Below are 15,897 nucleotides of genomic sequence, written 5' to 3' on the forward strand. Positions count from 1 at the left end.
GAGCATGGAGGTAGGCTGTTCGCCTGCAAGGTCTTCAAGAAGCTCAATCTGACAGGCAAGAAGGCTCAGTTTAGGAGAGCAGGAGCATGCTTTAAGTGCTTGCGCCTTCATGGTGACGATGGCGGCTGCACACAAAAGTATCTATGCTCAAAGGATGACTGTCAGAAAGAGGGCTCTTCAGACCACAATTACTTGCTCTGTCCAAAGCCACAGATCAAGAAGAAAGAGGAAAAGAGCGGAGAGCAGAGCGATGCAAAATTGGGGAAAAGGGGGCTTGGACTAACCAACAAACAGGAGGAGCTCCTTGCCAAACTTTCTCCAGAGCTGCGAGCAGAGTTCAAAGAAGCCTTTTCAAATAAGATCACAACAAAAGTGTGTGCTAGCACTGGTTGTGAGCCAAAAGAGTGCCCTGTCATAATGATGCTGTTGGATGTGACGACAAACTCTGGCCAGCTAGTCGGTACGTTGATTGATCTCGCTTCAGATACTAATTATATCTCTAATAAAGCAGCAGAGCGTCTCAAGCTAAATGGTGAGAACATTAAGTTGATTGTCCAAGGTGTTGGAGGGATGGAGAAAACCATTAGTACCAAGAAGTATACCCTGAGGCTGAGAGTAAAAACTCCCAAAGGTACAATAGCAGAGCACAAACTCCTTTGTTACGGCTTGGAAGATGTTGCGAAGGTGAACCAAGCTGTCACGCCACAGCAACTGCAGAAGTTCTTTCCAAATGTTCCACTCAAGGACTTGGTCCGGCCCGAAAAGATCGACCTGTTGATTAGCCACAGGGAGGGTCGCCTGGTCCCACAGCCAGTCAGAGTAGTTGGAGACCTCGTCCTCTGGGATGGCCCCCTTGGGAAGACTGTTGGTGGAACGCATCCTGACCTCTTTGAAGTGATAGACCTAGCAGTGCACAGGTCTGAAACACATTTCGCTAGGTCAATGAGAACAGCTTCAAGGGCGTACAAAGAGATTCTCGTGAAGACGGAAGGACCCAGGGAGTTTCTGTGGAAGAAGAAGACGCAATTCTCCGAAACACTGCAACTACCAACAAATACGTTTTTGAATGGTTCAAGTGGGACACTATTGGCGCCGCCTGTGATCCTCAGTGTGGTGGCTGCAGATGTGGTAGGTGCCCCCCTGGAGGCAAGGAAATAACCCTAGGAGAGGAAAGAGACTTGGAGAAAATAAAGGAATGTCTCACCTACGTGCAAGCTGACAAGCACAGCGAATCCCCTCACTGGGACGCAGCTTACCCGTGGAAAGGAGACCCTGCAACGCTGCCTGACAATCGACATGCAGTGGAAGCAACCTTTTTAAACACTGAGAAACGACTGGAGAGGGAGCCGGAATGGAAGGCTGCGTACAGAGAGCAAATCCACGATATGGTCTCGAGGGGCTGCCGTTAAAGTCACCCAAGAGGAAATCGAGAGATGGAAGGGACCTAAGTGGTATATCAGTCATTTAGTTGCTCCTAATCCTCACTCAACCACTACCCCTGTAAGAATTGTCTGGAACAGTAGCCAAGAATTCATGGGAATAAGTTTAAATGACCTACTGTACAAGGGTCCTGACGTCCTAAATCAGATAAGGGGTGTGCTTCTGAGATTCAGGACTGGGTTGTACGCCGCCCTGGCCGATGTGAAAAACATTTACAACTCTGTCTGGCTAGAAGACAAAGAAGTACACCTCCATCGATTCCTCTGGAGAGACAATCCTGAGGAGGTGATCGAAGTCTTTGCTGTCGTCAGGGTCAACATTGGCGATAAACCTGCTGGTTGTATCGCCCAGGTGGCAATGAGAGAAACAGCCAACCTGCCCCAGTTTGCAGCCATGGTTGAGGAGCGCAAAGTTGTGGTAGAAGATAGTTATGTGGATGACATCTTGACGTCCCACAATGACTTGCGGATACTGGAGAAAATCACCAAAGGAGTGGAAAAGATCTTAAAGGCTGGAGGCTTCTCCCTTAAGCCATGGGTCTTATCAGGCCAAAGTGGGAGGTCCGTCAACCACAACTGATGCCAGTATCAGTAAGACAACTGTGCGTGTGCCCAAAATGCTGGTGTTACCCAACCAGATGCGGGACGAAGAAAGCAAAGCACTTGGAGTCGGCTATGAACCAGAGACTGACAAACTTCGTGTGATGACCTCCGTAAATTTCTCAAAGAAGAGAGGAAAGATGAGGACAGGAGTCGATTTGCGCGAAGAGGAAGTCTGAGGTAAAACTCCAAACCCATTGACCCGTCGGATGCTGCTAAGCCAGATCGCTGGATTCTACGACCCCATTGGTCCTGCCACACCCGCAAAGCAGAAAGGGGTGATGCTTGTGAGAGAAGCTTACCAAGAAGCGAGTATAAGCAGTCCAGTTAAAGACACTTGGGATGACCCACTCTCACCAAAACTACGGGAGGCTTCCATAAGACTCCTCGAAGAATATGTGAGACTTGCCCAGATCAGGTTCGAAAGAAGCCTCACACCAACTGGAGCCATAGGCCATCCAATGGGAGTCACGTTTTCAGATTGGAGTGAGGCTTCCTACGGCGTGGTGCTCTATCTCCGTTGGGAGACGCAGAATGGGGTCGTAGTGAGGCTGGTTGAGTCAAAAGCAAAGCTTACCCCTCTCAACCAGAAAGGAGACGTGATTAAGGCAGAGGTATGTGGTGCTGTCTTTTCGATCCGCCTGAGAAAATACCTTGTAAAGCACTGCCGCATCAAGGTCGCACGCTGGGTCCACTTCGTGGATAGCCAAACAATCCTGGGAGCAATTCACAAGGATAGCTATGGCTACCAAACTTTCTTCGCTAACCGCATCGGAGAGATCCAGAAGGCTGGACCAGTGGAAGACTGGAGGTGGATTGAGGGCAACCTGAACATAGCAGACATCATCACAAGGGGAACAACTGAGGAGGAACTCGATGAAGGGTCAGAGTGGCAACAAGGCCCAGAGTTCCTGAGTTGGCCTGAGGCTGAGTGGCCTGTGAAGACAGCCAGTGAGATAGTGACCAGCGTGGCTGATGACGGTAAAAGGTTGCAGAGAAGAGCGTTCTCAGCTGTAGTCACCAGGTCTCAGGCAGAAAAATTCTCAGACCCCAGCAATACTGATGTTGGGGCAGACTTGCAAGACTCTGCACCGCGACCGCAGATGAAATACCAAGGTCCAACTCCAGCAGTAGAGAGGCCAAAGAGGAAGCCCTGGGGTGTAGCTCTAGTGCGCCTTGTTGGGCCCGAACGATTCAGTAGCTTGTCTAAATTGTGTGGAACAATCGCCTGGGTTCGAAGAGCTGCAGAATCCTGGCTGAGGACAAGCTACCAAGCCTCGAGCTCAGCAAAGTGGGAGGTGAGGGGCCCCAGGCTGTCTGTGGGAGAGAGAACGGCGGCTTTCCAAGACCTAGCCCTTGCGGCCCAAGACGGCGTGAACTTTCAGGATACGACCTTAAACCGCCTTGTTGTGATTAAAGATGACAACAATGGACTCTTACTTTGTGGTGGTAGAGTCCAGTCTTGGAATGAAGACGGAACCGCTGTACCTTTAATCCGGTCGTGGCTGGGGGCCTTGCTTGCGAGGGAAGCTCACGAAGCAAATCATGAAGGGGTGGCTGCCACACTGCTGCACACTAAAAGAAAGGCCTGGGTTGTGCAAGGTCGGAGGACAGTGAAGAAGGTGGTCAACAGGTGCATCACTTGCAAGAAGCAAAGAGCCCGGCTGTGCCAGCAAATGATGAGCGCTCTTCCTCAGGAACGTACCAGTAGAACGAACCCATTCGAGTATACTACACTAGACCTCTTTGGACCCTTTGAAGTGAGGGACGCTGTTAAGAAAAGAACCAAGAAAAAGGTCTGGGGAGTCGTGTATTGCTGCATGACTTCCAGAGCCGTCCATGCTGATCTCGTCGACGACCAGTCTTCTGAGAGCTTTCTTCAGGCCTACTCCCGGTTCACTGCTCTGAGGGGGCATCCCAAAAAGCTATGGTCAGACAGAGGCACAAACTTCTTGGGCGCCAGGCCTGCTATGAGAGAGCTACACAAGCACCTGGCCTGTTTGCAGAAGGCATCCGTTGAAGACAAGGCTGCCAGAAATAGCACAGAGTGGCAATGGGACTTTCATCCTGCTGACTCGCCACACAGGAATGGAGCAGCAGAGGCAGCTGTCAAGCTCCTTAAAAGAGCTCTTAACAGTCTTGGCGGAACAACTGGCTGCTACACCTGGGGGGAGTTCCAGACCCTTCTCTACTCTGCAGCCAACTTGACTAATGAGCGACCCATCGACGCCAGGGCACAGGAACAAGAGGACTCAGTGGAGTACTTGACCCCCAACTCCCTTATCCTGGGGCGCACCGGACAGGGAGGAGACATACACAGAATCGACATGGAAACCCGCTCTTGGCACAGACTGAGGGCTGTCCAGGCTGGAGTTGACAGGTTCTGGAAGAAATGGAGTGAACTGGCAGGACCAAACTTGTTCATACGACACAAGTGGCACAGAGCAGAGAGAAGTATCAAGGTTGGAGACGGAGTCTGGATTGCGGACCAGAACGCTCTAAGGGGGCAGTTCCGGCTCGGCCGGGTTGCTACAAAATATCTAGACGAGAAGGGGGTTGTCCGGGATGCGGATATAACAACCTGCATGGGTCTTCCTGCTCCCATGGTTCCCAGGGCCCAGAGAAAGGACTCTACCATTCACACGACAATCGTCATTCGCAGGGATGTGCGGAGGTTGGTGATCTTGATTCCTGCTGAAGACCAAGAGGAGGTAAGATAAGTCCTTGCCATGGGTACCCAAAGACTGTGACTCTGTGTTCTTTGCTTAGCTAGCGGGTAACCCTGGGAGGCAACTGAGTGCTTCAAGGGCAAACCTACACTCAGTAGGAGGAAAGGTGGTGGAGCCTACCTCCTTAGTTAATACATGTTTGTTTGTAAATGCCTACAAAGACTGGACTTTAGTTTGAAATTCTCACTGAGAGACTCAAGAGACTGTGCCCTCCTTGGATCTTCGATCAGTCGGCCAAGTGGGAGGTGTTGAGACTTCTAGCTCACTCAGGAAAAAATAAAATATATATATATATATATATACAGTGGGGAAAAAAAGTATTTAGTCAGCCACCAATTGTGCAAAGTTCTCCCACTTAAAAAGATGAGAGAGGCCTGTAATTTTCATCATAGGTACACGTCAACTATGACAGACAAATTGAGAAAAGAAAATCCAGAAAATCACATTGTAGGATTTTTATGAATTTATTTGCAAATTATGGTGGAAAATAAGTATTTGGTCACCTACAAACAAGCAAGATTTCTGGCTCTCACAGACCTGTAATTTCTTCTTTAAGAGGCTCCTCTGTCCTCCACTCGTTACCTGTATTAATGGCACCTGTTTGAACTTGTTATCAGTATAAAAGACACCTGTCCACAACCTCAAACAGTCACACTCCAAACTCCACTATGGCCAAGACCAAAGAGCTGTCAAAGGACACCAGAAACAAAATTGTAGACCTGCACCAGGCTGGGAAGACTGAATCTGCAATAGGTAAGCAGCTCGGTTTGAAGAAATCAACTGTGGGAGCAATTATTAGGAAATGGAAGACATACAAGACCACTGATAATCTCCCTCGATCTGGGGCTCCACGCAAGATCTCACCCCGTGGGGTCAAAATGATCACAAGAACAGTGAGCAAAAATCCCAGAACCACACGGGGGGACCTAGTGAATGACCTGCAGAGAGCTGGGACCAAAGTAACAAAGCCTACCATCAGTAACACACTACGCCGCCAGGGACTCAAATCCTGCAGTGCTAGACGTGTCCCCCTGCTTAAGCCAGTACATGTCCAGGCCCGTCTGAAGTTTGCTAGAGTGCATCCAGAAGAGGATTGGGAGAATGTCATATGGTCAGATGAAACCAAAATATAACTTTTTGGTAAAAACTCAACTCGTTGTGTTTGGAGGACAAAGAATGCTGAGTTGCATCCAAAGAACACCATACCTACTGTGAAGCATGGGAGTGAAAAACATCATACTTTGGGGCTGTTTTTCTGCAAAGGGACCAGGACGACTGATCCGTGTAAAGGAAAGAATGAATGGGGCCATGTATCGTGAGATTTTGAGTGAAAACCTCCTTCCATCAGCAAAGGGCATTGAAGATGAAACGTGGCTGGGTCTTTCAGCATGACAATGATCCCAAACACACCGCCCGGGCAATGAAGGAGTGGCTTCGTAAGAAGCATTTCAAGGTCCTGGAGTCTCCAGATCTCAACCCCATAGAAAATCTTTGGAGGGGAGTTGAAAGTCTGTGTTGCCCAGCGACAGCCCCAAAACATCACTGCTCTAGAGGAGATCTGCATGGAGGAATGGGCCAAAATACCAGCAACAGTGTGTGAAAACCTTGTGAAGACTTACAGAAAACGTTTGACCTGTGTCATTGCCAACAAAGGGTATATAACAAAGTATTGAGAAACTTTTTGTTATTGACCAAATACTTATTTTCCACCATCATTTGCAAATAAATTCATAAAAAATCATACAATGTGATTTTCTGGATTTTTTTCTCATTTTGTCTGTCATAGTTGACGTGCACCTATGATGAAAATTACAGGCCTCTCTCATCTTTTTAAGTGGGAGAACTTGCACAAGTGGTGGCTGACTAAATACTTTTTTCCCCACTGTATATACACTGCTCAAAAAAATAAAGGGAACACTTAAACAACACAATGTAACTCCAAGTCAATCACACTTCTGTGAAATCAAACTGTCCACTTAGGAAGCAACACTGATTGACAATAAATTTCACATGCTGTTGTGCAAATGGAATAGACAATAGGTGGAAATTATAGGCAATTAGCAAGACACCCCCAATAAAGAAGTGGTTCTGCAGGTGGTGACCACAGACCACTTCTCAGTTCCTATGCTTCCTGGCTGATGTTTTGGTCACTTTTGAATGCTGGCGGTGCTTTCACTCTAGTGGTAGCATGAGACGGAGTCTACAACCCACACAAGTGGCTCAGGTAGTGCAGCTCATCCAGGATGGCACATCAATGCGAGCTGTGGCAAGAAGGTTTGCTGTGTCTGTCAGCGTAGTGTCCAGAGCATGGAGGCGCTACCAGGAGACAGGCCAGTACATCAGGAGACGTGGAGGAGGCCGTAGGAGGGCAACAACCCAGCAGCAGGACCGCTACCTCCGCCTTTGTGCAAGGAGGAGCATGAGGAGCACTGCCAGAGCCCTGCAAAATGACCTCCAGCAGGCCACAAATCTGCATGTGTCTGCTCAAATGGTCAGAAACAGACTCCATGAGGGTGGTATGAGGGCCCGACGTCCACAGGTGGGGGTTGTGCTTACAGCCCAACACCGTGCAGGACGTTTGGCATTTGCCAGAGAACACCAAGATTGGCAAATTCGCCACTGGCGCCCTGTGCTCTTCACAGATGAAAGCAGGTTCACACTGAGCACATGTGACAGATGTGACAGAGTCTGGAGACGCCGTGGAGAATGTTCTGCTGCCTGCAACATCCTCCAGCATAACCGATTTGGCGGTGGGTCAGTCATGGTGTGGGGTGGCATTTCTTTGGGGGGCCGCACAGCCCTTCATGTGCTCGCCAGAGGTAGCCTGACTGCCATTAGGTACCGAGATGAGATTCTCAGACCCCTTGTGAGACCATATGCTGGTGCGGTTGGCCCTGGGTTCCTCCTAATGCAAGACAATGCTAGACCTCATGTGGCTGGAGTGTGTCAGCAGTTCCTGCAAGAGGAAGGCATTGATGCTATGGACCGCCCGTTCCCCAGACCTGAATCCAATTGAGCACATCTGGGACATCATGTCTCGCTCCATCCACCAACGCCACGTTGCACCACAGACTGTCCAGGAGATGGCGGATGCTTTAGTCCAGGTCTGGGAGGAGATCCCTCAGGAGACCATCTGCCACCTCATCAGGAGCATGCCCAGGCGTTGTAGGGAGGTCATACAGGCACGTGGGGCCACACACACTACTGAGCCTCATTTTGACTTGTTTTAAGGACATTACATCAAAGTTGGATCAGCCTGTAGTGTGGTTTTCCACTTTAATTTTGAGGGTGACTCCAAATCCAGACCTCCATGGGTTGATACATTTGATTTCCATTGATAATTTTTGTGTGATTTTGTTGTCAGCACATTCAACTATGTAAAAAAAAAGTATTTAATAAGATTATTTCATTCATTCAGATCTAGGATGTGTTGTTTAAGTGTTCCCTTTATTTTGAGCAGTGTATATATATAGATAAAAGAGAAGCAAATGGGTCTGATGTGTTCTATTAAATGGGGAACAAGTGATTTCTTTAAGTTTCTTAGATGCTCATATATGTTACGTTATGCGCGCATGCACAGCTTCACTAGAGACTTAAATTATGGCAGTTGGTAATCATTTCACCGCAGACAATCATCAGGAGCACACAGCCCGTTGGTATGTAACTGCGAACTACTCACAGTCTAGCATTAATGTTTAAGTCACTTATATGTTTGAGCACTGAACGTTTACCTCACTGTGTCGGTGTTAGTTGGCCGAGAGTAACTTGTAGCTCGCTGGGTGCGGTAGCTCAGCGACCCAGATGCTGTATAGCATTAGGCTATCATTATCAGCCATTGGCGTTGTGCTGATTGTTCGGAGCACTCTGCTGGTTTCTAGTGGCGGTGGTGATAGCGGTGGTTTGGTTCGGTGATCCATGGTGGAGTGCTGCGTTATGTTGCATTTGTGCGTGTGTAAATCCTTTGGACGAGGCATGTGGTGCCATGGGTTCTATGTCCTGTGACAGCGTCCATAGCTACCAGTGAAGGCAGAGTCACTGTGCGCATGCTCCTCTGGCGCTAGGCATTCTGGGTGATGTAGTCAATGTTTTTAAGCCAGATTTGCCACATTTTTGATGGTGTTGCAGGCTTATTTGATTTTCATTATTTACATTATTATTATATATTATTTGAATAATATATTTACATTATGTATTTGAATAATATATTGTCATTATTTGTTTGTTGTATTTCAGGTTTATGACCTGTGGTCATTTGATTTAAAATAAAATTAAGGACAAAACACGAGTCATGACATTGTGTGCTTCCTGGTGAGCCTTTTCGGAGGGCTAAATAACGAAAAATCCGAAATTTGTTATTTTCAGATGAGAGTTTACAAGAAAATATATGATCGTGGTGGCTATGGCGAAGATGCGCTTCGTTGTGCCCTGAATGCTATTGAAAATGGGCAGGGCATTAAGGCAGATGCCCGTGCTTTTAATATGCTACCCAAAACCCTGAGGCGCCACCGAGACAAGCATGCCAAAACCTCAGGCCACAGTCATTTGGGTGGGTTACCAGTCTTCACTGGCTCTTCCGAATGTGACCTGGTGAGTCATATCAAAAAAATGGAAAGAGCCCTTTTTGGACTTACAGTAGTGGTCAAAAGTTTTGAGAATGACACAAATACTAATTTTCACAAAGTCTGCTGCCTCAGTTTTGATGATGGCAATTTGCATATACTCCAGAATGTAATGAAGTGATCAGATGAATTGCAATTAATTGCAAAGTCCCTCTTTGCCATGAAAATGAACTTAATCCCAAAAAACATTTCCACTGCATTTCAGCCCTGCCACAAAAGGACCAGCTGCCATCATGTCAGTGATTCTCTCGTTAACACAGGTGAGAGTGTTGACGAGGACAAGGCTGGAGATCACTCTGTCATGCTGATTGAGTTAGAATAACAGACTGGAAGCTTTTAAAAGGAGGGTGGTGCTTGAAATCATTGTTCTTCCTCTGTTAACCATGGTTACCTGCAAGGAAACACGTGCCGTCATCATTGCTTCGCACAAAAAGGGCTTCACAGGCAAGGATATTGCTGCTAGTAAGATTGCACCTAAATCAACCATTTATCGGATCATCAAGAACTTCAAGGAGAGAGGTTTAATTGTTGTGAAGAAGGCGTCAGGACTGTCTCCTAAAGTTGATTCAGCTGCGGGATCGGGGCACCACCAGTGCAGAGCTTTCTCAGGAATGGCAGCAGGCAGGTGTGAGTGCATCTGCACGCACAGTGAGGCAAAGACTTTTGGAGGATGGCCTGGTGTCAAGAAGGGCAGCAAAGAAGCCACTTCTTTCCAGGAAAAACATCAGGGACAGACTGATATTCTGCAAAAGGTACAGGAATTGGACTGCTGAGGACTGGGGTAAAGTCATTTTCTCTGATGAATCCCCTTTCCGATTGTTTGGGGCATCCGGAAAACACCTTGTCCGGAGAAGAAAAGGTGAGCGCTACCATCAGTCCTGTGTCATGCCAACAGTAAAGCATCCTGAGACGATTCATGTGTGGGGTTGCTTCTCAGCCAAGGGAGTGGACTCACTCACAATTTTGCCTAAGAACACAGCCATGAATAAAGAATGGTACCAACACATCCTCCGAGAGCAACTTCTCCCAACCATCCAAGAACAGTTTGGTGACGACCAATGCTTTTTCCAGCATGATGGAGCACCTTGCCATAAGGCAAAAGTGATAACTAAGTGGCTCGGGGAAAAAAACATCGACATTTTGGGTCCATGGCCAGGAAACTCCCCAGATCTTAATCCCATTGAGAACTTGTGGTCGATCCTCAAGAGGCGGGTGGACAAACAAAAACCCACAAATTCTGACAAACCTGCCATCAGTCAGGATGTGGCCCAGAAGTTCATTGACAGCGTGCCAGGGCGGATTGCAGAGATCTTGAAAAAGAAGGGCCAACACTGCAAATATTGACTCTTTGCATAAACTTAATGTAATTGTCAATAAAAGCCTTTGACACTTATGGAATGCTTGTAATTATACTTCAGTATACCATAGTAACATCTGACAAAAATATTTAATAACACTGAAGCAGCGAACTTTGTGAAACTTGTGTCATTCTCAAAACTTTTGACCACGACTGTACATCATGGGATATCTGAAAACTTGTCTTTGACCTGGTGGAGAGGATGGGAATCCAAAACACATTCAATAAATAAAGGCGGTTGACAGGCATAGCCTGGTTTTACGGTTTTATGAAGCAGCACCCAGAATTATCCATCCGTATCCCACAAGCAACCAGACTGGCTTGAGCTGTTGACTTCACCCCCACCATGACCTCTACCCTGCCACACCCTCCGCCACAACCTCTGCCACAACATCAACCTCTGCCACAACCTCCACCCCACAGCCTACCCAGCACCCACAGGTCTCCAGTGACCTTGCTCCGAATGTTGGTAAGAAAAAATATCAGCACTTATTTTAAGAAATACTGTACATAGAAGCATATAGAGTGATTAGAAATAATTGTTAATTGAACCAATAATCATGAGTTCTTGTTGTTTGTTTGTTTTTGTTAAAAGTACCAGTTCTACAACAACAAACAGCAGCAGAGGTCATATTGGAGTTGTCCCACAGGCCAAGGATACAGGAGGCGAGGCCTAGGAAAAGAAAGCCTGAGTCGGCTACAGTCCTGACGGCCTTATCCCACTAGAGGTTCCTGGAGGACAAGTCAAAAAAACTAAGAGAGAAGGAAGATAGCCGTGACACTGAAGAAAGCCGTGACACTGAATAAAGCCGTGACACTGAAGAAAGCCGTAACACTGAAGAAAGCCGTAACACTGAAGAAAGCTGTGTCACTGAATAAACACTGAAGAAAGCTGTGACACTGAAGAAACCTGTGACACTGAAGAAAGCTGTGACACTGAAGAAAGCTGTGGTGCCACTGAAAAAAGGTTGTTCCAGTATCCAAAACCACAACATACACCCTAAAAGAAGGGGATGCAGAATGCTTGTTCAGTAACGAGCTCTTCTCTGTTACCGCTGGGGACTAGATACGGTGCCAGCACTGTCAGAGGTCGGCTCACGAGCTATGCTCAAATTGAACTGGGGTGGGATTCACTTGCGACCTCTGTGTCAATAAAAAAATCTGGGACAATGCCATTGTGTTAAGTTATTGTCATTGTTATGAAATGTTTAGTGTGTGTGTTTAATCAATATTTAATCAGTTATATTCCAATGAATTTGTCATTTTTAAAATAAGGAAATATTACAAACTATTGATTACTAGGGGTGTAACGATTCGTTTTAACAACGATTCGATTTGTATCACGATTCGTGGTTGTCGATACGGTTCAAGGACGATATTGGTTCATTTAGAACGATACGATCCGAAACGATTCAGTGACTTGAAATCGATTCAGTAACCTTTTAGCCAAAAATTCAACCAGTGTGACTGAAATAAATACCTGGATACTGGACAGTGCAGGTGAAGTTTCCTAGATTCCTGTTTCTTGTAAGGACCGCAATGGTGGCTTGATAATTTCTCGCTCGTCGGCTTCTCCTCTGTCGTCCGCCATGCTATGTTTTGTTGTCTTTGCGCCTTTGCGCTGCTGCTGGCGCGGGCGATGACGTCACGGATAGGCAGACTGAATCGGAGTAATGTTTAAATCCTTTATCATTAAAAGTGCTAAGAAAAAACATCCATATAAAGTCTGACGTGCTTAAATCCAATGGGTTATTTCCTAGTATCGATACAATCGATTTATTACATTTTAAAACGATGTTAGATTGATATATGTTGTCCAAAAGGCCAACTCGCCGAGCACAGATCGATGTAGTTGGATCATAGGAATATAAATCGATACATCGATGTAGTAGATGGATCGTTACACCCCTATTGATTACCGTTTGTTTTTGAATTTCATTTTAAAGACTGCTGGGATTTAAAAATCTTGCCTTATTCAAATGATAGTGAGTTTAGTTTAACTGTACATAATGGAGTGTAAGAAAAAGGTAAAAGAAGAAAGACAATTGATTTGCAGGTGAGATAAAAAAAATAGGGACCATTCTGTGAAACCCCATGGCACAATCTACTGTTGGGGTAAAAACTTACCCCAGGGAGGGGGGGCATCTTACCCCGGTAGCTGGGCAAAATCCCCCTTTCCTACAAAATACATTTTATTAAATAACTACAAATCTGTTAACTGTAGCCATTTATTTTCCTTTTATAGTTTGTTACCCTAAGCATGGCCATCATCCACCTACATGGGGCGTCTTACCCCGTGTTCAGAGTTTTGTCAGACAAATTAAAATGAAGCAGTTGAGCTGACAAAGCTCAAATGACTCTTTGGCTTCTCTTTTGAAGCTCAAGTTTCCGAAGAAGCTTATTTACATATTGCTTTAGCTCCCTACTGCCGAAACCAGAGGGTTTTGTATCACTTTAGGGGAATAACTTATGAAATACACTTCACATGAAATAAATTAAGGTTTCATTCATGGTTATTGATTGTGAGCCCAGTGGAGGACTTAGGAAATGTGATATTTGTTATCCTCAGCCATAGTAAAAAGCAGACAGACAAGCTTGCAGAGCTGTCTAATGGGAGTTTGAATCGGAGCTTCCTGGGCGTTGGAGAGGAGAAACGTCATAGTCCTACTCATCGTCGACATCTCTAACGCACAGATACTGGGGCATGTCAGCCCTAGCTATGGAAACAGAATTTCCATATAACATAAGGGTGTATTATACACTAGTGTAACACTGGTGTTACAGTTGAAAAGCAGCATAATAGTTGCACTAGTTAATATTTTATCCATTTGCCAGAGGCTTTTTAAATAGTCATGCAAACATCATACAGTGACAGTAAAATCGATGTGAAAACCATTATCATTATTTTACATAAGCGCGCCATTAGGCTACATCCCCCAGCCTAAATGACAACTTCCTCCCCTTGGCGGCAATCCCTCCTCCAATTGATGGACTGACACATGTATCTGCGCGGTGTTAGCTGTTGCTGGAAACTTTGTATGAGTGAACATGTTTTGGTGATTGAGAAAGATTGCAGAGTGTAGTGCGCGAAGGATGCATTTCCGAAAATTCACAGGGAACAAATAAAGAGATGATGGCATCATCTACGGTTGCTTAGCGCCTACTTGCCTGAACTGCCACGGGCATGGAGTCAGACAGTACCAAGAGTTTCTGGTTTCGGACACTGAGTGCTCTCCGCAACATTTCGAGGAAATAACAATTATGTTATTCAAGTGATAGTGGACATTTACCAAACTCGATTCAAAGTATCTTTGCATCGCTGTAATTCATAATGTCTGATCAGAATTACTACTGGACTGTTTTGCCCAGCTACAAAACAAGTTTTGTGACTGGGGCCATGATGAAAAGATCAAAAAGGTAATCTGATTTTCTTCTATCAACCGACTTGTTGAACTATTTTAATCAGTGATCATGCAAGTTTTTATGGATGGGACCGTGCAGCCTATTGAATTAGGCATTTTGGTTGTCTGAGTCAAAGCTTTAGCACAAGACTACAGGGACAACTATTCAGGAAAATGACGTCGCATATTTAATAACCATAAGGCTATGTTTAAGATTTCCTTCAGTTACAGCGTACATTTTCATTAACAACAATAGCACAAATTGGACCTTGTTTTCACGTTGATGTTCAGTCTGGTTTCGTGTTGTGATTTCTCTACTCTACAACAACGTGTCGGATTACATCCGCCCTAGTTTTGTTTCCGATAGAGAAACGTGGCCATTGTAGGCTATGGGGTTATAGTTGCCTATGATGTTTTGACTTACAGAACCCGCAGCTGTATAGGGAGGGACTCCGTGTTCTTCATGCAGAAGGCTCACAACATGTTCGTTACAGTATAGGATATAATCTAGCAAAGATATATAAGTAAAACTGTATAATTTATTCATATTAATATTTAGTGATATTAACTTTATAGAAAAGTCAGGGTAAACATTTAATATTTCTTGGGTCTCTAAATCGGAAAGCGTTCCACAGGGATGCTGGCCAATGTTAACTCCAATGCCTCCCACAGTTGTGTAAAGTTGGCTGGATGTCCTTTAGGTGGTGGACCAATCTTTATACACATGTTGCAGTTCTTGACACACTCAAACCCGTGCGCCTGGCACCTACTATTATACACTGTACAAAGGCACTTAAATCTTTTGTTTTGCACATTCATCCTCTGAATGGCACACACACACACAATCCATGTCTCAATTGTCTCAAGGCTTAAAAATCCTTCTTTAACCTGTCTCCTCTCCTTCATCTACACTGATTGAAGTGGATTTAACAGGTGACATCAATAAGGAATCGTAGCATTCACCTGGTCACTCTATGTCAGTGTTTCCCAAACTCGGTCCTCGGGACCCCAACGTCTAGCCCTAGCATTACACAGATGATTCAAATAATTAAAGCTTGATGATTAGTTTATTATTTGAATCAGCTGTGTAGTGCTAGCGCAAAAACCAAAACGTGCACCCCTTGGGGTCCCGAGGACCGAGTTTGGGAAACACTGGTCTATGTCTTGGAAAGAGCAGGAGTTCCTAATGTTTTGTCCAGTCAGTGTATGTGTCGTACAAGTTTGTCCATAGCCTACTACAGTTTTTTTTTAAATCCTGCCGGTGGATGTGGACAAATCTCATGGTGCGTCTGACAGCTAACACCAGCAGTGTCAACCGCCAAGCATTCACCACAATCTCTGTTGGTTCATGACACATCTGTCGGTCTACTATTTGTACTTAGCTTCCTGATGCATGGTACTGTGCAAGTCCCTGCAAAGTCCCTACAAGCAATACAGCTTGTTGTTTAACTGAGACCGAGATATACATTATTTATATTGCCTCAGAGCATTGTGGTTATGATTTTGATTTAATCTTGGAAGGTTGTTTTTGCAAATGAAAATTGGTTCTCAAACAATTGACCTGGAGAGATCAAAGTTGGATAAATGTATATATTAATTACATTCATTTTATTACAAGGGGATCTTTTGTGTTTTCAGTTTAGTTCTTCTATTAAACAAACATCTCTCCCAGTTCATGGCTTTGGTTTGAGGGGCATGAATCTGATCTCCATGCCGACCCAGAAATGTCAGGCTTAGTTGTCGTCTGAGCTC

The 15,897-nt window shown here is 45.5% G+C and overlaps 1 protein-coding gene across 2 annotated transcripts in view; it reads left to right on the forward strand.

Annotated features, from left to right (window-relative positions):
• LOC121581685 (microtubule-associated serine/threonine-protein kinase 3) overlaps positions 1-15,897 on the forward strand; it is a 68,117-nt gene that overhangs the window by 13,674 nt on the left and 38,546 nt on the right. The window contains exon 1 of one of the 2 annotated variants that reach the window (XM_045224679.1): positions 13,771-14,161. The exons of the other annotated variant lie outside the window; for it this stretch is intronic. Within the exon in view, the coding sequence (XP_045080614.1) occupies positions 14,076-14,161 (86 nt within the window). The 5' untranslated portion in view covers positions 13,771-14,075. Of the gene's footprint in view, positions 1-13,770; positions 14,162-15,897 lie in introns of those variants that run through there. 2 annotated transcript variants of the gene reach the window in all.

The sequence above is a fragment of the Coregonus clupeaformis genome, chromosome 14 (assembly GCF_020615455.1).
Source record: "Coregonus clupeaformis isolate EN_2021a chromosome 14, ASM2061545v1, whole genome shotgun sequence".
NCBI lineage: Eukaryota > Metazoa > Chordata > Actinopteri > Salmoniformes > Salmonidae > Coregonus > Coregonus clupeaformis.